Source organism: Symphalangus syndactylus, chromosome 11, assembly GCF_028878055.3.
Source record: "Symphalangus syndactylus isolate Jambi chromosome 11, NHGRI_mSymSyn1-v2.1_pri, whole genome shotgun sequence".
NCBI lineage: Eukaryota > Metazoa > Chordata > Mammalia > Primates > Hylobatidae > Symphalangus > Symphalangus syndactylus.
In genome coordinates this window covers 135,419,467-135,441,919 of record NC_072433.2, presented here as the reverse complement: position 1 = coordinate 135,441,919, position 22,453 = coordinate 135,419,467, and the positions used below count along the sequence as shown (strand labels likewise).

Below are 22,453 nucleotides of genomic sequence, written 5' to 3'. Positions count from 1 at the left end.
CTGGGCAACAGAGTGAGACTCCGTCTCAAAAAAAAAAAAAAAAATTAGCCGTGCGTGGTGGCGGGCGCCTGTAGTCCCAGCTACTCGGGAGGCTGAGGCAGAAGAATGGCATGAACCTGGGAGGTGGAGCTTGCAGTGAGCCAAGATCACACCACTACACTCCAGCCTGAGCAACAGAATGGGACTGCGTCTCAAAAAAAAAAAAAAGAAAAATTGCAAAGGGGAGACTAGCCCTTCCAGACGTTAAAACCTAGATGAAATGAGTATTAATCAATGTGACCATATAAAAATGTAAGCAAAGTAAAATTTTGCCATAGGAAAGAAAATAGCACAAAGTCAAATGGCAATTCACAAGGAAAATATTTACATCTCACAAATAACAGGCTAGTATTCCCAATATATGAGAAACTCAGAAGATTAAGAAGAAAAAAATACCAAGAACCCAGTCGAAAAAATAGGCACATAATTCATAAATAAATTAGATCCTGAAACATGAAAAGTTTGACCTCACTCATGATTAGGGAAATGCAAATTAAAATGACAAAGATACTTTTCTCACACTGCATTGAAAGGTATGACAACACCATCTGCTGTCGAGGCTATAGGTAATGGGCACTGTCATACACTGCTGGTGGGAGTGTCCTTCTGGAAGGACATTGGACACTGAAAAATCGATGCCTGGCTGGGCGCCGTGGCTCACGCCTGTAATGCCAGCACTTTGGGAGGCCGAGGCAGGTGGATCACCTGAGGCCAGGAGTTTGAGACCAGCCTAGCCAACATGGTAAAACCCCGTCTCTACTAAAAATTCAAAAAATTAGCTGGGCATGGTGGCGTGCACCTGTAGTCCCAGCTACTCGGGAGGCGGAGGCTGGAGAACAGCTTGAGCCCAGAGACGTTCAACACGTCTGTGTGACACCACCACAGGTAGTTCTCCCAACCAATCAGGACATGTTACTTCGCCTCATACCAGATTACGTTCAACCCCATTGGATGGCAAAGGCTGTCTTCTCTAAGCCTGCAAATGACTTGTATGTCAACAGACCAATTTCTCTTACTTTGTCCCCAATTCACCACACACACACCAGGCTAAAGGACATACATTTAATGAGACAGTGACAGCAGCATTGTTACCACTGGGCATCCCTCAGGCCACCTTGGTCCCATGCTGTGGGACCACCCACGTGTGGTCTTCCACGAGGTACTGGCGGCACCGGGCTCTTCCTGCTGTGCTACGGACCCACAGAAAGACCCATACGTGATTCTGTTTACAGACTGTGTCACCCAGAAGGGGCAGGTGGGGGAGATGCTGGGTGGCAGGTAAAAATAAAAGGGGTCCAACCCTTTGTCTAGTAAATACCAGCACAGTTTTTCTATGGACACAGTGATTTGTAACTTGAATAATGTGAAGTTGATTACACAGATTTCAGAATAGCTAATATCCATATGACAGAAATGTGATGCATTCATGAGACGTGTGCAGACTTTGGGGTGCTGGGAAACAGCATTTGGCCTTTAACCCCCTCCTCAGCCCCAAAGACGAAGGGGAAGCAGGGCAGGAACCCACACTGTTGATCCAACCTCACATCACACCCTCTAAAGGACTCCGACATGTTCCCTGCTCACCGTTCCACCTGAGGTAGGTCAGTACCCCTGCCCCCATTTTCCAGATGGGGAAACCGAGGCAGAGCAGACATTAAGAACCTTGCCTAAAGCCACCACGGTGGGGAGAGGACTCCATCCCCTTCCTGATGGCGGAGGGCAAAGAGGAGACCCTGCCGTCTCTCCCACTCCTGGAATGAGCCAGTGAGCCGGGCGGCCTTTCTGCTGAGGTGTCTCCTCTTGGGTTTCCTGGTCAAAGGGGACAAATATCCAAGCAGTGGCATTCTCTGCCCTCTGCCCACCACCGTGTGTGCCAACCATGTGCACCAACAGCCAAGCACAGTACAGGGTGTGGGGGAAAAGGACAGACAGGAGCACCCCCACTGCCCAAGGCAGAAGGCTGGGAAGCCACATCCTGACACGTCCTCTCCTGAGGCCCCTCGTGGACCGCAGGATCTGTAAAGTGCAAACACCAAAGCCAAGTGTCCCCCCACCCAGAGCTATAGGTTTCCTCTGCTGTCCAGGGGCCTCTGTCCTGTGGAGTGAGGGACCTCCCACACGCCCCTGCCCTGATCTTCCTGAATGGGCTGTCGAGTGAATACTCTCAGCTCTTGACCTCAGGCCCCCAAACAAAAGGCCAGTGGCTGGTCATTTCTGAGCTATCTGGAGCCCTCCACAGGCAGCAGAACAGAGCTCCTCTGTTCTGACCAGACCACTGCAGGATCCCATCGCCTAACTGGAACCTCCCCGAGCGCACAGTCCCTGCACCACACCTGGAGGCCAGGACACCCTCCTCAGGCTGGGGCCACGGCCTCCTAGCTTGGAGCACCAGGAAAGGTGGGCTGGGCCAAGGCAGGAGCACCCAGCAGGGAAAAGCTCCATGGCCCCCTTCCCTGCTGTTGTACGGAAACAGGTAACCCCACTGGACTGACCACCCTATGAGGCCTTTGAACCTCAGACCAGGGAGAGGCAGGTCTACAGGTGACAACTGTGAACAGCCCCAGCTGGGGACAACCAGAAATCCCCAAGGCGACGAGTGGCTGAAAGGGATGGAGCCTCCAGACAGAGCCGAAACCCCACGGCAGGTGACTCGGCCCTTGGCTGGGTATGTGCAGCCGCATCCGTAGGTGTTATCAATCAACACTCCTCTGAAGCTCTCTCGGGGTCTTGGCCTGATGAGTTTCCAGGGTGGCCAGGACGGGAGCTGTGGAATCTCTAGGCCCGGATGCCCTGGTCCAGGGGTGTGGAGGGCTCTGTGCCATGGGGGAGGTGAGACGTCCCCCCAACTCCCTGCCCATGGAGTTCTGCATTGGGGGAAGGATGGGGGCCACACAAGGACCCCTCACAGCAGCACACCCAGGTGACAGCCAGGTGCGGCCACCCCAAGTCCCAGCAAGCGCCTGGGAGACAGCGGGTCTTGACACTGCCCACCCGCTCTGGCCCAGCAGGGGTGGAGGGGTCCAGGGGCCGCACCCCAGGGGTCTCCAGAGCAGAACGAACAACTTGACGTTGGCAGGGCGGGTCCTGGAGGGCCAGGCGGGGTGCCCAGCACCGTTCCTCAGCGCTAGGCCTCCACGTCGGGACCTGGCTCCTGGAAGAGCGACTGCTTCCTCAGGCTGAGCCGGGCACACTTGGGACATGTGGTGGAGTTGTCGTAGTAGCAGTCCCTGGGGACAGAAGCAGGTCGGGGCGCTCTGCACAGGGAACTCCAGCACTGGATCCCCCCAAGCGTCCTAGGTCAGCTCCTGTCATCCCCTCTACAGCTGTTACCAAACGGCAGAATCGGGGTCTGCACCCAGCTGCAAGCGACTGTATGGCCGTGTGCAGAGCGCGTACCGGCGTAGAGATGTGGACCTCCAGGGGTCCTCACGTGACCTGCTATCCCCCGGCCACACAGGTCCCAGTTCACACAGCTGAGGGGCTGAGCCAGGAGCCCTCCTCACGATTCCCACCTGTTCCTATCCCACTGTGCCTGGCACCTCCCCTGGCTCCCAAACTGTGTATCACGGCACCCTGGGGCACTGCAGCCTAGTTCAAACTCTTCAACAGAACATAGCAGTAATTATCATCTGTCAGACCCTGAGCAAACAACCAGCTCGAGCGAGTTCAGTCTCAACCTTAGTTTCTGCCACAGTCCCATCTGTATGACACCATAGGTCTGTAGAGCTGGGATTTCAGCAGTTGCTATGAAAAATAGCAAATTCCAGGCAAAAATCAGTTACAGAAACTGGGGGGAGCGTCCATCTGATTCCAGGTCTGGAAGATGTGTGGGGCCCAAAAGGTGTACCCATATCATTAGTAAGTAATCATACTTACTGAAGAATGAAATTAAAATATTTTTCTTCTAATTTGTGTATATTATTTTTCCAAGAGCCACTCAATCTTTAGGATATAAATACTTATAAAGTTGTTTGAACATAAATATTTTTCCCTGTTGGTCTAGTGGCAAGGAAAAAAACGCGAGAGCATAAGTACTTAATATAAATCAAAGTGTTAGGAATTTCTTTGGCTTAGAAACACTTTGAAAAAATTACTGAGACATTAAAGGGTGGCAGGAACTGTAAGTTTGGGAATCTCCAGCCTACACTAACCCTGAAAGAGTGACTTCAATCCTAGTGGAGAAAGGGAGCAGCTGGGATGCTGTGAACACATCCAAGACCAAGCTGGAGTTTCAGGGGCTGGTCCGGGAGGGACCTGGCAAGGGGCAGCCCCCTCATCCCCCGGGTGCTGCTCCTAAGGGAACTTCTCATTTCGTCACAGACATCAGGGTCTGATTTCATATCTCAGGGTCAGCAAAGACCCAAAGAGTCTTTATGTCTTCCCCTCTCTCGGGGAACAGTGCCAGCTCCCACGGCATCACCCTACAGGAGGCCAAGGGGCAGCTCCCCAGAGGACAGGGCAGAGCCCCAGCCCCTGAGTGCAGGGCCCAGGCCACACCCACCTGTGGAAGACGGCGGAACAGTCGGCGCACACAGACGTGTGGCTGTCGAACGGGAACAGCACATCGCCCTCTCTGCAGAGCTCACACACGAAGCCCTTGGCCTGGCACCGCTGGGGGGAACAGGGTGGGGATGGGGCACGGGCGCGTCAGTGCCAGCTCCTCTGGGCACTCCAAGGCCAGGGACACACTGGGCTGGGCTGCTTCTCCTGCCAATCCCCCCTCAGGGGTGGGGTTGGAGAAGAGCGGCCCTCGGGCAGAGCCCCACCTCGCAGTCCAGCTTGATGTGCTTGGCGAACAGCGTGTGGATCTCGGTGAGTGAGCAGCCCAGGCGGCCAGCATGCACATCCAGGAGGTCCTGGACAGAGTACATCTCGTCGTTCTCCACAAAGTGCTGCCGATCCTGGAGCTGCCAAGTCCCAGCAGCCGTGACCCCCTGCACCGGGGAGGGCCCCTCCCACTGCCCACCCATGGTCGCTGCAGTGGTCAGGGCCCAGGTGCTCACAGAGAAACGAGCTACACAAGGGTCTGGGCCCCAGGAATAGAATCCAGGAGCCCCAGGAAGCCGACAGGGGAAGATGGACTCGGGCCACGTTTCCTGACCTGTGTAGCCCCCGCCCTCCACTGCCCGATGCAGCCCCTCCCAGCCACACTGCGTCCCCGCATTCCCCACCCTTCCTTCTCTATCTTGTCACAGAGTTCACCACCCCAACACACAACTGATTTTTCTTGTCTTCCCTACTTGAAAGGCACTAAGGGCAAGCATTCCTGCCTGCTTCGTTCACTGTTCCAGAATCTAGAACATCTGTATCTGTTGAACAGTAATTAGATGAACCTTGAAAACTGTGTTTTGTGGTCAACCTGCCTGAGAGGGCTGGGCTGGACCCACCTCATGCAGATTCACATAAAGGCTGCAGGGTTTCCCAAACGGAACTAACTGGAGAACTCTTTTGTGGGTATAACACCTGTTTGCTTTGTTCCTTGGGACCGTGGTGAGGAGACCTTCTGCTAAAGGCACTCCATGCACAAGCTGTCTGGAGAAGACCTGAGCCTGAGGTGCCTCACCGCCCTGGCTGCGCTTCCCATTGGGGGCCAGTCCTGCTGGCAGTCTGACCTGCAGCAACAGACGAGCCTCCATGGCCTCCCTGCAAGTGATGAAGTACGGCTTCATGAGCAGAATGTCCTGGCGCAGCTTCTGCAAACAAGGCGGGAGCAGGCAGGCCGCCTCAGCCAGGACAGGGCTGCCCCTGTGTGGGCCTCACAGGGAGCCCTGCTCACAGGCGTCTCGCCTCACACCCAGGGCCACGGCAGGGCCAGGAGGGGCTGGTTCCCCACAAAGGGCCGAGATCTGAGTGCTTCACCAAAACCCAAAATCACAGCTCCCAGGCTGGGCAGGACCAGGAGGCTCACTTACCATGGCCCAGAAAACCCTCCCTTCCCTCTGCCCTCACCCAGCCCCACAGGCACACAACTGTCTAGGGACCAGCAGCCTCCGGACCAAGCCAAACTTCCAGAGAAATCCCAGCTGCCTCCCCAGCCCTGGCCTTGGCAACTCAACTTGCTGCCACAGTCTCCTCCTGGGTAAAATGGGAACTGACTCCTTTCACTACCTCGCGTGAGACGCCATCACGTCCTGCCAGGACTGCAGCTCCCGTCTGCCCTCGGCTCCCGCCCTACCTCCTGCCTCACCGCTGGCTAAGAGAGTGGCCACCAGCCATGCACAGCCATGGAGCACCTCAAAGTGGCTGCTGTGCAGTGAGATTTAGCAGAGGATACATGCTGGAGCCAAAGACGTGGCACAAAAAAGAAAAAGAATGTAAATATCTCAAAAATGTACATTGATTTCATGTTGAAATAATATTTTGCATATATTGGGCTAAATAAAATATACTATTAACATTAACTTCATTTGTTTCTTTTTACTTTTTTTTGAGACACTATTTCGCTCTTGTTGCCCAGGCTGGAGTGCAGTGACGCGATCTCGGCTCACAGCAACCTCAGTCACCCGGGTTCAACGAATTCTCCTGCCTCAGCCTCCCGAGTAGCTGGGATACAGGCGCACACCACCACGCCCGGCTAATTTTGTATTTTTAGTAGAGATGGGGTTTCACCATGGTGGTCAGGCTGGTCTCAAACTCCTGACCTCAAGTGATCCACCCACCTCGGCCTCCGAAAGTGCTGGGATTACAGGTGTGAGCCACCGTGCCCAGTTCTTTTCACTTTTTTAACGTGGCTATTACAAAATTTAATATTGTGTTCACACCTGGCATCAGATCACTACTGGACACGGCTCCAGCACCTTCAACCAAAAGGGCAGCCACGGCGCCCGGCTCACCCTAAGCAGGTGGCCTCCCTCCTCTGCTCAGAACCTCCCATGGCCCAGAGGAGAAGAGGGTACTGGCCCGGCCCTAGGGCCCATCGGACACAGCGCCCCTGCCCCCCACTTCCACGGCCCCAGCCTCACGCGAATCTCCACCAGCTCCTCCACGTAGTTGAACAGCAGAGGGTTGATCTCCCGGAGCCTGAGCACGGGCCGAGACACCATCAGCGCCAGGTAGCGCATGCTGCAGCGAGAAACCTGCCAGGCACGGCCGGTCGACACCTCTCACACCCACCCAGGGCCCGTGCAGCCAGCAACACCCACCCAGGGGTACACCGGCTCCACACCCCAACCCCCTTTCTGCTCTCCCTCCCCAGGGGGATGCCCCCACCTTCCAACCCCCACCTTTCGAGGCTCAAAGTCCCAGTTGTGTACAACGCGTGCAGGGATGACAGCCAGGTCGTTCCAGTGGCAATGGCTGCAGTAGTACTGGCCGGTGTAGTCGCACTGCCTGGCCTCACTGGGCACACCCCCTGCAGGGTCAGAGGGGCCATGAGTGTCCCTGCCTCACCAAAGCCCCACACAGTTTTCCAGCCTCCTGGTCTGTCCTCCCATGGACCACAGCCCTCGGGAAGACAGCCAGCCAGGACAAGGGCTCCCTCCTGACTCGTCCTATCCTCAGCCGGAAGACCTCAGGTGGTCCCAGCGTCTCACTGACCTGTTTTGTTATCCATAAAATGGGATATAAACAGGGCCTCACTGTAGGACTGAGGCAGGGACTCCATGAATTAACAACAGCAACTCTCTAGAAAGAGGAGCTGACGCACATGTGCACATCTGCACGACAACATGTACTTCTCCCTATACCCCATCTATGAGGCTTTCTGTGCCGTGTGACTGCTCCCTAGTCCCCAGCTATGAGGCTTTCACACGGGGAGGCGGAGGCCAGGTCCCAGCCCTCCAGGTGCTCCTCAGTGACCTGGAACGGAATGGTTGGAACCTCAGTTTGCTTCAGTGAGAACTGAAAAAATGGCAGCAACGGACCCTTGTCACTTCCTAAGGTTAACACGCAGGGACTGCCCCAGGGCCTCACTCAGCTGTCTGACTTGGATGCCCTTACACACCTGTGCACCCGGCTCCCCGCCAGGAACGGCTCCCTCACCCTCTTCTCTCCCTGCCACCACTCACGCAGAGAGATGGGCGCCCGGCACTCGGCACAGCGGTAATCCTGGCTGTCCAGCCCTGTCTCAGGGCAGATGTTCAGTTCGTATTCAGCTTGGTGGCTGACTTTGGAGCTCACACAGGGCTTGGAGATGAGGTTCAAGCACTTGCTGTGACAGCGGTAATAACACCCTAGGGTGGAGGGACACACACTTCTCAAAAGTGGGAAGGGTGCACCTGCAGCCCAGGCCACCCTCAGCTGGCCTGCCCCCTCCCCGTGGGTTCCATTCTGAGGCCCAGATCAATCTAAGACCTCCTGGCACCAAGGGAGGCCTTAGAACCTCAAAGATCCTCTTGTCCCTGGCCCCTGAGCCATGCCCCAAAGGCGGCCCAGATCTTGTCCTCCAACTTGACTCACGTGCTTGGGGCCAACTTGCCACCCCTACCACCAGACCCGACCTGCCCAAATGTAACCAACGAAACTCCCACCCTCCACCCTACGCCCCTCAGCTTCCCCACCTCCGTTTCAGCAGCTCCACCCTTTAAACATCATGAGTTACCCTGACGGGTTTTTATCTCTGTTTTTGTTGTTGTTTTTGTTTTTGTACTTTTTAAGAGACAGGGTCTTGCTGTTGCCCAGGCTGGAGTGCAGGCATGCAATCAGAGCTCACTGCAGCCCGGAACTCTGGGGCTCAAGCGATCCTCCCAACTTTGCATCTGAAAGCCCTAGGATTACAGGTGTGAGCCACCGCACCCAGTCAGACTATTTTCTCATGTTACATTCCATTTCCAAACCTTCAGCTGGCACTACACTTAGCTACTCCTCACTCCCACCACCTGCCCCAACCCAATCAGAGTCATCCTCCTCTTCTCAGTCACCTCCCTCTTCAGTCCAAGCTCAATCAGCAGCCAGAGTAACCTATTAAAGCTCAAGTATGTCCAGCACCCACTTGTGACCCCCACTGCACTTAAAAGCCCCAGCAACCTCTGAGCCCACCTCCCGCAGACACAGAGCTGCAGCCCCACCTGGCTCTCTGCTCCTCCTCAAGACACTGGACACATCAACCACAGGGCTGCCCCCACCAGAACATTCCTCCAGACATATTCTCTTGGCTTGCTCCCTGACCTTCAAGTTTTTGCTTAAAATTCACGGGATGCCGGTCAGGCGCGGTGGCTCACGCCTGTAACCCCAGCACTTTGGGAGGCCGAGGCGGACGGAACACAAGGTCAGGAGATCGAGACCATCCTGGCTAACACGGTGAAACCCCATCTCTACTAAAAATACAAAAAATTAGCCGGGCGTGTTGGCGGGCACCTGTAGTCCCAGCTACTCAGGAGGCTGAGGCAGGAGAATGGCGTGAACCCGGGAGGTGGAGCTTGCAGTGAGCCGAGACTGCACCACTGCACTCCAGCCTGGGTGACAGAGCGAGACTCCGTCTCAAAAAAAAAAAAAAGTCACGTGATGCCTTTACATTCTGCCCTAAAGTCACATTCACTCCACCCTAACATGTGCTAGGTCCTTTCCCTTTTTCTTCATTGTACAAACTAGACACACCATGTAATTCACTAGTTTAATTTCTCATCCAGAACAGCACTGTCCACTGTAGACAGTACAACTGAGGAAATGCATGTTTAGTTAATTTAACTTTGACTGGCCATGTTTGGCTAGTGGCCACCACACTGGACAGCTCAGATCTGAATGTGAACCCAGCGGAGGCAGGAACTTTGGTCTCTCTCATTCTTCACTCCTTATCTGGGTCTCGGCCCACCTGTGCAGGTGTACCAGGTCTGAATGAGCCCCCAGATGATGGTGTTACACTTGTCACAGGTCTGCTTGACGCTCTTGCTCTTCTCCTTGTAGAAGCGGTGCTCAAGGAGCACTCGGATGTTTGGCTCATCCTCATTGGGGTCCTGCAGTGTGAGTCAGGGAGGGGTCACAGGTAAGCTGGGCTGAAGTTCCTTTCCCTTCGCACAAGCCCCTCAACTTATTTCTTCCAGGCACCATTTAGAGCAGAGATTGTGAGTTTCAGCACAATGCCACGTCCCTTTTCTCCCTTTCACAGTAAACAATGATCAGCTGGACAAGGACCACCAAGGTCACATGCTACCTTTCTCAGCATCCCTTGCAGCCAGGGGCTGTGTGGGATTGCGCCGGGCCATGGGCATGTGAGCGGGAGCGACCCAGCCTGTCTGCCCCTCCTGCTTTTTGCCGGTTAGGTGCAGGGCAATGGAAAAGGAGCCCCTCCCCAACACCACTAGCTGTCATAGAGGCCCCAGACCACCTATGGGGTTTTTACGTGAGGAAACGAACACATCTTCTCTAAGCCACTATGTTTTGGGGTTTTTTTTGTTACCACCAATTTACCTGTTTCCTAATGAATATTCTACTTTCCACATTCCCAGGGACTCATGAATCAGCACAGGGGACACAGGCCAGCCAGGCCAAAGCACACACAGACCCAAAGCCTGCATCAGGAACATCTGTGGCCTGGGACCCACCACCTTCTTTTGTTGTCACCGTCAAGACACCACCCGTCCTTCTCCATGTGGCTCGCTCACGGAGGAACTCAGGCCACCCGCTTGCTTCAGTGGGTTGGCACACAGCCCAGAACCAGCCAATCAGCCACCGTCATTGGGTCAGTGGGCGGGCACACAGCCCAGAACTAGCCAATCAGCCACCGTCATTCGGTCAGTGGGCGGGCACACAGCCCAGAACTGGCCAATCAGCCACTGTCATTGGGTCAGGGGTGGGCACATGACCCAGAACTGGCCAATCAGTCACCGTCATCGGGTCAGGACTGGCCAATGAAAGGCCTGAGGTTCCTGCTATAATCACTGTGAAAAGGCAGCTGTCATCTGCACAGGGAGGCTCAGCTCCTGGAAAGCAAGATGTGGTTGCCGGGACCGTCTCTGCCACCACATAGGGAAGGCCTACCTGAGGCTGGATCAGACACAGAAAGTCGAGTTGGGAGACCGCAAGATTCCTGACGCTGGAGGATCTTCCAGTCACCAAGCAAATACATTTTCCTTTTCGGCTTAAGCTACTTAGGGTTGAGTTTCTGTTCCTTGCAACAGGAGGGTCTAGGCTAATAGGGAAACCTCTGCAGTGGGGTGAGGGCCCGTCTTCCACCCTGCCTGTCTCGCGCCTTTCTACCTCAGCCCCTGAGGCCGAGGGAGAGACCACCGCCTGAGAGGGAGCGAGAGGCTGGCAGGGTCCTCCTGGTTCCACCGCTCTGGCCTCGGCCCCAGGCTGCCCCATGGTGGGGCGGCCCCACACCCACCTTCAGCTCCTGGAGCTTCAGCCGGAGGTGGATGAGTCGCACCACGGCATCCTTCTGCTTCTCCGACTGCTCCGGCAGCTCCAGAATCACCTGCTTGCACTCCTCGATCGCCTGCCGCAGCTGCTGGACGTCAGAGGCCAGGAACAGACCCTGCCCAGGTTGGGGGTGGAGGCAGTCAGATGCCCACCCTGCAGGATCTCCCTGTTAAGGCCCATCCGCCGAGACAGGCCCAGAGCAGACCCCGACACCCCTCACACAGAGAAGGAAACTGAACCCAGAGGGCACCGAGGACTTGCTCAAGGGCAGGGAAGGTGGCAGCTCGGCCAAGGTCCGCCTGGTACTGCGCGTTCCTAGCCCGACCTGTCTGCCCACAGGCCTCTGAAAACCTAACGTTTGAAAGATGCTTTTCAAAAGACAACTTCCTTCTTTGAGAAATCCAGATGCCTTTTTGTTATGTCACTTCACTTACTTCTGAAGAGCTTCCTCTTGCAGGAAAGCTAAGGAAGTGACATTTGCTGTCATGAAGGACAGTAAGTGGCCTCCAGCTTAACTGCCAAGCCCAGGCAGATGCCAAGAGCCAGCCCCAGCATCTCCGGCTGCTTTCGCCACATAGCAACCAGGGGCTCACGGCCCAGCAAGGGCCCAGGCTCAGAACACTCTGGTGCTCCCAGGGAAAACAGGAGCAGGTCTCAGAGCTGGGGAGCCTGGACCCCGCCCTTAGGAGCCATCTTCCTCCTCCAGGCTGCCGGGCTCTGAGACCTAGGCAAAGGGGAGGTAGCACCCTCCCCTCCCCCTTGCAGCTCAGTCTGTGGCCCAAAGGAAGTGCTCAAAATGTTGTAATATACAAAACAAGCTGAGTGCAGTGGGTCACACCTAGAATGCTAGCACTTTGGGAGGCCGAGGTGGGTGGATCACTTGAGCTCAGGAGCTTTCGACCAGCCTGGGCAAGAAAGCGAGACCCCATGTCTATAAAAAAAAAAAAAAAAAATTGAAAAATTATCTGAGCATCATAGTGCACACCTGTAGACTCAGCTAATCAGGAAGCTGAGGTGGGAGGATCGCTTGCACTCAGGAGGCCGAGCCTGCAGTGAGCCATGATGGTGCCACAGCACTTCACAGCAGGGGCAACACAGTGAGAACTTATCTCAAGAAAAAGGAAAAAAAAAGATACGAAACACATATATGAAGTCTCTCCCTCTTTTTTTTTTTTTTTTTTAGATGGAGTATCTGTCGCCCAGGCTGGAGTGCAGCGGCGCAATCTCGACTCACTGCAACCTCCGCCTCCCGGGTTCAAGCGATTCTCCTGCCTCAGCCTCCTGAGTAGCTGGGACTACAGGGGCGCTCCACTACGCCCAGCTAAATTTTTTTTTGTATTTTTAGTAGAGACGGGGTTTCAGCATGTTGGTCAGGCTGGTCTTGAACTCCTGACCTCGTGATCCGCCCGCCTTGGCCTCCCACAGTGCTGGATTACAGGCGTGGGCCACCAGCTCTGGCCCAAATCCTTTCAAAGTTACATTTTAATGTTACCGTAATGTTTCCCTCAAAAGTTGGAGATGGTTTGCATAAAAATAAAAGGTTTTCAAACTTTTTTTTTTTTTTTTTTTTTTGAGACGGAGTCTTGCTCTGTCCCCCAGGCTGGAGTGCAGTGGCGCAATCTCGGCTCACTGCAAGCTCCGCCTCCCGGGTTCACGTCATTCTCCTGCCTCAGCCTCCCGAGTAGCTGGGACTACAGGCGCCCACCACCATGCCCGGCTAATTCTTGTATTTTCAGTAGAGACGGGGTTTCACCGTGATAGCCAGGATGGGCTCCATCTCCTGACGTCGAGATCCGCCTGCCTCGGCCTCCCAAAGTGCTGAGATTACAAGCGTGAGCCACCGCACCTGGCCTCAAACTTTTTTAAAAAAATCATTATATCCTCCCCATTTTCTTCTTCAACACAAGTCTTCCATGGAACAAAATATGGAACAAACGAGTGGCCGTGTAACACCAACTGGTCAGTAGGAGGCAGACAACGGGCCTCCCCTTGCCTCCCACACCCTGACTCTTGGCAAGTCTACAGGACCTCAAGGACCCCAGAGGGAACCTACTCTCTGCACATTTGCTTCATGAAGACATGGAGCTCAGGGTATAGGAGCAGCCCCAGGTTCACGAACCCCAATCCCAGGCTGTCTCCACCTGCCTTCACACAGGCTCTGAGGGTGGGGGTCTATGGTGTCATGCAGGCCTCAGATTCGAAGCCAGGAGCCCTGGCTGAGGTGGGGGCTGCTGAGCCTGACAATGGAGTGAGACTGTACCCCAGCTCGCAAGATGCTGCCCTGCCACCTGGGAGGGAGTCACAAGGAAACCCTGGCCCTTCCTGCCTTGGGGGTTCCCTCAGTCCCTCTCCCCTCCCAGATCCAAAACCTTACCACAGGGCGGGAGAAGTGATCCTCAGACAGGCCGAGATCCATCACGCGTTCAGGGCAGCGGAACTCCGGCTCCCCAGGGGGCAGCTCAGGCAGGGCCTCTGGGGGAAGACGGGGACAGGTATGGAGCGTCAGCTGCTACCTCCTGCCTCCCATCCCCTAGGGAGGAGCTGAGATAGCCAGGAGTGGGAAAGGCATTCAGGAAGCCACACAGAAAGGAGGCACTGTGAGAGCTGGGCACCACTCACATCTGCGCACCGTCCAGTTTGCATTCACAGAGGAGCCCATAGCCTTGTGTAGACAGGAAAGAGCCACTCAAAATGAGGAGGTGGAATGATACTCAGTGCTAAAAGTCCTCAAGACAGCATTATAGAAACATCCCATTTCTAAACACCTCATGCATGACCACGGGGACTAGAGAAAAACCACTGAATGGCTACACGGCAAAATCCGCAAACCCCAGTGTCGACTCCAGGCCGCCTCTGCAGCTGCCCCGCTCCGAGCACTCCCTGATGACCTCATCTGCAGTTTCTAAGGCTCACGCCACCCTGACGCCCAGAGCACGTTCCCTCGGGTAACCTCTCCCTCAGCAGGTCTCAGAGCTGACCACACTGAGCAAGTGTTCCCTGAGCACCTACTATGTGCTGGGCCCCAGGACACAGCAGTGATGGGTCAGGCACAAATCCTGCTCCCAGGAATGTGAATTCTAGTGAGGACAAAGAAACAAACCACAGAACCACAGAAAAGATGGGAAAAAGAAAAGAGCCGGCAGGTGCCAGCTCCGTGGGAAGCCAGGGCTGCGCAGGAGGCAGCAGGAAGAAAGGAGGGGTCCACGTAAGCGGTCAGAGACCTGCCCAGCTCCCACCCTGACTCCCACCAGCACCCACCTTCAGGAGTGACGTCCGGGGCCTCCTCCCCAGGGCCCTGCTCATGCTGCCTCGGCCCAGACTGCTTGTTGAAGGGGTTGAGGTGGGCCCGCCGGAACCGGGCCAGCTTCTCATCATATTCCATAGCATCCCACCTGAGGGCCAGGCAGGGCCAGGATGAGTCCCCAGGTACCAGGCTCACCACAGACCACCCCCTTTCCCCAACCACACTGGGGTGTGTGGGGTGAGGCTGGCCTTTCACTTCCCTAAAGTGGGTAGTCCTCACACCACAGGCTTGATCTTCAGCCTTTTCCTGAAACACCTCAGCTGCCTCCCGCCCAGGCCCCCACTGGTGGCGTCCCCTTGGAAAGAGCTCACGGTGACAATGAGGGTCCCACGAGGGCACGTGGCCCATCTGAGGGGCCCAAGCTCCCTGCCTCCCAGCACGGGGTCCTCTGGCGTGACGTTGCAGAGCTCCAGTCCTAGAGCCACCTATGGGATCCTCTCTGGGCCTCAGCCCCAGATACTCACTCAGCCCCGCTCTAGCTTGCTATCCACCTGCTATGTGAGACAGACCTCCCAGAAACGTGTTCCTCCTTCCTGGGCCCCAACCAAAGGTGCTTTCTTGTCAGAGCACCCTGAAACCACAGCCCCTGTCTCAAGAGTCGGGGTTGGACACTTGGGGACAGTGCCAGGGCCCATTCCTGCTCTGCCACATGTGAGCGAATAGGGCCCACCTTCCCCATGCCCAGGAGTAGGGGATCTTGGGAGGATTCCCTGCCAGCACACACAGAATGCATCCAGACTCTCTGGCCTGGGTTCTGATCCTGTGATGAGCAACACGACCTGAACCAGGCCCACGGCTCTGTGTCTCAGGAGCCCAGGAAACAGGCAGGAGGGGCCTAGTTCTCCACGTGGCAGAAGCTCAGGATCAAGAACTGCTCTTTCCCCACCCGGAGGCTCAGAAAACTGCAGAACACACAGGACTGATGGCTCCTGGCAGGGAGGAAGGGACTTTGGTTGGGGTGGGAGTAGAGGCAGTTGGCATCCAGCCCTCCCACTTAACTTCCTGGGCCACATTCCTTAGCCTCTCTGCCTCCACTTCCCCATCCATAATGGGCCATTGTGAGAGTGAAATGAGTTAACAGAGACTAAGCACAAAGTAAGCTCGCTGTAAGGTCTGTTGATGTTATAGGAAGTCGGAGATGTGTTTTTAAAGTTGTTCAGTAACTGCAACAGTGTTAGTTATGCTTTCACCACACCTGTCACAGTCTGAAATAATTCACAATTATAATTAACAATCCCATGATTTATCCTCTGTCCCCTCTCCCAAAAGAAAGAGCTGAGCCCAGAGGGGACGGCCCTGCTCAGGGTCACACTGTGGCCTGGGGGAACTGGGATTTGAACTAATTCCCTCACTGGCAGTGGGATAAGGAGGCCACCCCAACCCCACATGGCTGCCCTGCAACTGGGCAAGACTCCACACCACCTATGGGACCTGTCCTGCCTGTTGTGCCTGTGGGGCAGGAGGGTGGGTTGGGCACCTGCACACCAGCCTGAAAGGACCCAGCACCTATGGACAGGCTGCCCGTGGACCCAAACAGGGAGGCAGCGGGAAGAGACAGGGGGCGTGAGTGGGCCCCAGTCCCACCTCTTTCCCTTATTACCTGATGACTTTGGGTGGGTCACAGAGTCAGAGACGGCCACCCGGTGCCAGCACCTCCCCAGTCTCCCAGGGAGCACCCAGGACACAGGAGAAATCAGGCTGTCCCAACATCACTCCTCCTTCTTCCTGAATGAGGAGCCTCATTTTTGTTTGTCACATAACTTCCCAGCCTCCCCAGCAGGTAGACCTGGTAAAGTGACTGTTCTGACTGCCTCGGCTTGAGAAGATCAGGCAGATCTGAGCAGCTCTGGGCTCCCGGCTTCACTGACATACACAAGTCCTTAGCCCTTCCATCCACCCCAGGAAGTACGTGTTCTCCCTGATTTATAGGCAAGAAAAGGGAGAACCAGACACTAAATCAGGGCTATCTGAAAATAACAGTAATGGGCCAGGCGTGGTAGCTCACACCTATAATCCCAGCACTCTGTAAGGCCAAGGCAGAAGGACGGCATCAGGCCAGGCCCAGTGCAGTGAGGACCTATCTCTATTAAATTTTATATAAACATGGGCTGGGCGCGGTGGCTCACGCCTGTAATCCCAGCACGTTGGGAGGCCGAGGCGAGCGGATCACGAGGTCAGGAGATCGAGACCGTCCTGGCTAACACGGTGAAACCCCGTCTCTACTAAAAATACAAAAAAATTAGCCGGGCGTGGTGGCGGGCGCCTATAGTCCCAGCTACTCGGGAGGCTGAGGCAGGAGAATGGCGTGAACCCGGGAGGCGGAGCTTCCAGTGAGCGGAGACGGTGCCACTGCACTCCAGCCTAGGCGAAAGAGCCAGACTCCATCTCAAAAAAAAAAAATTTTTTTACATAAATATGTATGTGTGTGTATATACATATATATGTATGTGTATGTATATACATATGAGAAAAAAGAAAAGAAAGACTTCTGAGAATTGTCCTTAAAGGTAGGGGCTGCCCCTCTTCAGCCGTCCCTGCCTCCTGCTGCCTGGAATGCAGATGTAAAGGCTGGAGCTGGAACAGCCACACTGGGGAGAGTGACGTGATTGCAGGGGACTCCACCTGAGCCCTGAGCTGCTCACAGCCAGGCTTCGTTCAAGTGAGAGAAACACGATATTCCCACCAGTGTTATGGGGCAAGGTTTTTGTCTCTTGCAGCCAAAATAGATTCTGACTGAAAGGCCGAGCTCGGTGGCTCACGCCTGTAATCCCAGCACTTTGGGAGGCAGAAGTGGACGGATCACCTGAGGTGAGGAGTTTGAGACCAGCCTGGCCAACCTGGTGAAACCCCATCTGCTGAAACCAAAAATACAAAAATTAGCCGGGCGTGGTGGTGGGCATCTGTAATCCCAGCTACTTGGGAGGCTGAGGCAGGAGAATCGCTTGAACCCAGGAGGCGGAGGCTGCAGTGAGCTGAGATTGAGCCACTGCACTCCAGCTTGGGTGACAGAGTGAGACTCCATCTCAGAAAAAAAAAAAAAAAAAAAAAAAAAGATTCTGACTGATGATCCCAATAGTTGGACGGTAACAAGACAGACACGCCCAACTTGAATCCCAACTCTGCCAGCTCCTAGCTCTGTGACCTTGGGTAAGTGGATAAACCTTTCTCTGCCTCCATTCTCCCATGTCTCAAATGGGGATTACAACAGTACCATACAGGGTTATTGTCAAGATTAAAGTAGTTAATACTAAGTTCAGAGAACACTGGCCAGCACATAGTAAGCACCCAATAAATACTGATTACAACTTATTACTTTTTTTTTTTTTGAGATGGGGGTTGCTCTCTCGCCCAAGCTGGAGTGCAGTGGTGTGATCACAGCTCACTGCAGCCTCAAACTCCTGGGCTGAAGGGGTCCTCCCATATTAGCCTCCCAAGTAGCTGGAACTCCAGTGTGCCACCATGCTCAGCTAATTTTTTTTAACTTTTTGTAGAGACGGAGCCTCACTCTGATGCACAGGCTGGTCTCCAACTCCTGGCTTCAAGCAACCCTCCTGCTTCTGCCTCCCAAATTGCTGGGATTATAGGTGTGAGCTACCATGCCTGGCCTATTACTGTTATTTTTAAGAATCAGGGCCGGGTGTGGGTGGCTCACTTTGGGAGGCTGAGGTGGGTGGATCACTTGAGGTCAAGAGTTCAAACCAGCCTGACCAACATGGTGAAACCCCGTCTCCACTAAAAACACAAACAAATTAGCTGGGCATGGTGGTGCAAGCCTGTAATCCAGCTACTTGGGAAGCTGAGGCAGGAGAACTGCTTGAATCTGGGAGGTGGAGGTTGCAGTGAGCCCAGATTGCGCCATTGCACTCCAGCCTGGGCAACACAGCAAAACTCCATCTCAAAAAAAAAAAAAAAAAAACCAGCCCTGATTTAGACTCTGGTTGTCCATTGTCTCGCCTATAAATCAGGGGGAACACCTACTTTCTGGGGTGGAGGGAAGGGCTAAGGACTTGTGTAATGTCATTGAAGCCAGGAGCCCAGAGCTGCTCAGAACAGACTGGCACTGTCGTCACATATGGTGAACAGCCCAGGAAAAAGGGTGCAGGAGCTATGCCTGGGGGGGGCCCTGGAAACCTCCTGGTGTTTAAAACACGGCCAGAGGAGCGGCAAGGCAGGCACGCTGGCAGGGACACCTCTGTTCTGCTCAGCAGCTGTCCTCTAGGCGACCAGCTCCCCTCTGGGCTGTGAAAAAAGGCATCTTTCATTTGCCTATTTACTGAGAGTCAGTGTCAGCCCCAGGCCTGGCGCATGGGCAGGGGATGAATGAGGGGAGGCCTTTGGCCTCGCAGCCTTAGCTTCTGCTCACACACTGACCTGGGGATGCTGGCCGCGGTGGACTCTGAGCAGAACGCCAGCCTGCCCCTCTCACCAGGCTCACCCCACCAGTTCTGCACCCAGATGTGGGACTTGGCCTCAGAAAGGAGCGGGCCGGAAGTGGAAGAGCGAAAGCAAGAGGTCTGGCCGCCCCCTGCCCCTCTCTAGAGCCCACTGCTCTCATTGGGGAGGACTCCAGAACTTAGAAATGAAAGGAAACCAAAGCAAGCCGGCGGGGTGCCCGGGCACGGGGGGACCCTGGGCTGAAGCTCAGGACACTCGGGATGCATGGACCTGGCCTCCCGCATCCTGCCCGCGGTGTGACCCCCGGGAAGTGGTGTCATCACTGCAGCTGCCACCCCGAGAACCTGAGAAGTCACCCCGGTGTGCGCAGTCAATAGCGTCCTGTCTGCCCATACCTGGATCGCCTGCCAGGGCCCAGGGGCTCGCAGGGACAGGACGGCCATTCCTCTAGGGCTGCTTGCCACGGAAGCCTGGCCGTGGGTTCGCCACCTGCTGCAGGGAGAAGCCACCCCAGGACTGTGCCTCCCCAACCTGCCACACCCGCAGGAGCTCACTGGGTCTCCCGGGCTCCTCGGGGGGCAGGTCTCTCCCACCCGCCCATTCCACAGATGGGGAAACTGAGGCTCGGAGCAGCCCAGGAGGGGGGCACGGCCACGCGGGTCCCCTGGGCCGCCCGGGAGCCCCGCACGCAGCTCGCGTGGACGCCGGAGCAGCCGCGGCGTCCCCGGGGTGGGGCGGCCGAGGTCTCGAGGCCCCTGCGCCGGGCGAGCCGCCCTCCCAGCCCCGGCCCCCGCCAGCCCCGGCCCCGCTCACCTGACCGCCGCCGCGCCGCCTCGCATCTGCCCGGCCTCCCGCCTGCGCTGGATCCAGCCCGGCGCCCGCTGCTGCCGCCTCCGGCGCGGAGGCTCATGGCACCTGGGCCCGGCTGTTCCACCCGCCTGAGCCGGGGCTGCGCGTCCTGGGTTTCCTCCTCTCATCACCAGAGGCCTGGCTGAAATCCAAGCCACAACACGTTTAAGAAAAATGGGTGGGCCGGGCGCGGTGGCTCACGCCTGTAACCCCAGCACCGTGGGAGGCAGAGGCGGGCGGATCACGAGGTCAGGAGATCGAGACCATCCTGGTTAACACGGTGAAACCCCGTCTCTACTAAAAATGCAAAAAATTAGCCGGGCGAGGTGGCGGGCGCCTGTAGTCCCAGCTACTCCGGAGGCTGAGGCAGGAGAATGGCGTGAACCCGGGATGCGGAGCTTGCAGTGAGCAGAGACCGCGCCACTGCACTCCAGCCTGGGCGACAGAGCGAGACTCCGTCTCAAAAAAAAATAAAATAAAATAAAAATAAAGCGTGGCTTTTAACTTTTTTTTTTAACCTCAGTGGTTGAGGAGAAAAAAGGAACAGAGAACCACCGTGTGCAGGCAGCCGCTGTCTGTGCCGCTTGCCACCTGCAGGGCCCCGCGGGGGCTTCACGGCTGGAGAGGGAGGGACTCCGCGCGGCTCTACCCTCTTTACAGAGGACGACACGGCCACACTGCGTTTAGGACGCCGCTCCATGGAGGCGCCCGGCAGCCGGACTTCGGAGACAGCTGGTGTCTGTGGGCCCTGGCATTATTCCTGCTTTTCCGTTGTTTACACACACAGCAGGCCTGCTGCTCCCGCCCCCATATCCCTGCTCTTACACTTCTCAGGTGGAAGATTCCCTGCCCCCGCTTGTGCCCGCAGGGAGGAGCTGAGGACAGATGAAGGCCAGCATATGGGACTGGTGCCCTTGCCCTGAGCTCACGGCTCAGTTTCCCCTCCCTGCAGAAAGGTGTGGTTTCGGCTGCCTCTCGGCTTGGCCCACTCTGTTCACTGAGCATGGTGATGACAGTGCCAGTAACTGGGGCCCTCCCAAGTGGGAGCCACACACCATCTTGCAGAGACCAGCTCGGTCAGGGAGACCCTAACCCAGCAGCGCTAGAGGAATTAAAGACACACAGAGAGCCGGGCGTGATGGCTCACACCTGTAATCCCAGCACTTTGGGAGGCCGAGGTGGGTGGATCACAAACTCAGGAGTTCAAGACCAGCCTGGCCAAGATGGTGAAACCCCGTCTCTACTAAAAATACAAAAATTTGCCAGGCGCTGTGGCAGGCGCCTGTAATCCCAGCTACTGGGGAGGCTGAGGCAGAAAAATCTCTTGAACCCAGACGGCAGAGCTGGCAGTGAGCTAAGATCACGCTACTGCACTTCAGCCTGGGTGATAGAGTGAGTCTCTGTCTCAAAAAAAAAAAAAAAAAAAAGACACACAGAGATACAGAGGTGTGGAGTGGGAAATCGGGGGTCTCACAGCCTTCAGAGATGAGAGCCTCGAACAGAGGTTTACCCAGAGATTTATTAACAGCAAGTCAGTGATAAGCATTGTTTCTATAGATATTAGATTAACTAAAAGTATCCCTTATGGGAAACGATGGGATGGGCCAAAATAAAGGGATGGCTCTGGCTAGTTACCTGCAGCAGGAGCATGTCCTTAAGGCACAGCTCGCTCACGCTATTGTTTGTGGCTTAAGAACGCCTTTAAGCGGTTTTCCACCCTGGGTGGGCCGGGTGTTCCTTGCCCTCATTCTGGTAAACCCACAACCTTCCAGCATGGGCGTCATGGCCATCATGAACATGTCACAGTGCTGCAGAGATTTTGTTTATGGCCAGTTTAGGGGCCAGTTTATGGCCGGATTTCGGGGGGAGTGTTGCCAACACCATCTCATTTAACCCTACGGAAGCGTGGGGGCCAGCAGTCACCTACAGGACAGGCAACTCCATCAGCCCCACGAAGGCCACATTGCTCAGAAAGGGTGGAGTGAGATTCCACCCCAGCTCTGGGTGGCTTCGGACGCTGTGCCCCTCCATGCACTCAGACCTGGAGGGAGACTGCCTTGGGCTGCCGCTCTATCTGCTGCTTCAAGGTCCCCAGTCCTAGAGATTCCACATCCACCTGGCCTCTCTCCCAGCTCCTCCTGGAAAGCCCTTCCCCATCTCAGCTCCTACCTGGGCCCCACAGTACATCCTCAGCCTGGCAGTCAGAGGGACCCTGGGAAGAAGTCGGCCCCCACCTTCACCTCCTGGCTCCTCTCCCCAACAGTCCAGGCCCACCCCCACCGGGGCCCCTGCCTAGCTAAGCCTCTGTGAAGCGCTCCTCCCCAGTAACCCCAACGCCACCTCCTTGCCTCTGCTCAGTGGTCCTCAGTGATCTCTCGGAGGCAGGGCCCTTCCCCTCACTCACTCATCATCTCCCTAATCACTCGTCACTGTCCGATGTCTTTTGTTTTGCACATTTTTATTTATTATTTCTTCTCCCCAGCCCCCAACCAGCAGAAGCTAAGAGCTGTAGGCAGCATTTTGCTGGCTTTCCTTGCTGCTTCACGGCCAGTGCCTGGACACAGAAGGTGC

At 55.7% G+C, this 22,453-nt stretch overlaps 1 protein-coding gene across 10 annotated transcripts; it reads right to left on the bottom strand.

Moving 5' to 3' along the window:
* Positions 1 to 1,087: 1,087 nt before the first annotated feature.
* On the bottom strand, positions 1,088 to 20,480 carry DEF8 (differentially expressed in FDCP 8 homolog). 10 transcript variants are annotated; one of them, XM_055232918.2, is made up of 13 exons: positions 19,847 to 20,159; positions 19,304 to 19,525; positions 14,593 to 14,726; positions 13,709 to 13,806; positions 11,300 to 11,449; positions 9,788 to 9,929; positions 8,046 to 8,210; positions 7,263 to 7,390; positions 7,002 to 7,115; positions 5,652 to 5,732; positions 4,806 to 4,946; positions 4,541 to 4,650; positions 1,088 to 3,266 (listed from the first exon to the last, which is right to left on the bottom strand). In XM_055232918.2, the coding sequence occupies exons 1-13, from the start codon at positions 20,008 to 20,010 to the stop codon at positions 3,164 to 3,166; spliced, it is 1,752 nt and encodes a 583-aa protein (XP_055088893.1). In that variant the 5' UTR covers positions 20,011 to 20,159; the 3' UTR covers positions 1,088 to 3,163. The 10 variants fall into 10 exon arrangements, with proteins under 10 accessions (XP_055088893.1, XP_063469145.1, XP_055088899.2 ...); XM_063613075.1 differs by having other exon boundaries at positions 19,429 to 19,525; positions 19,847 to 20,153; XM_055232924.2 differs by having other exon boundaries at positions 4,806 to 4,895; positions 19,429 to 19,525; positions 19,847 to 20,153.
* Between the last annotated feature and the right edge of the window lie 1,973 nt (positions 20,481 to 22,453).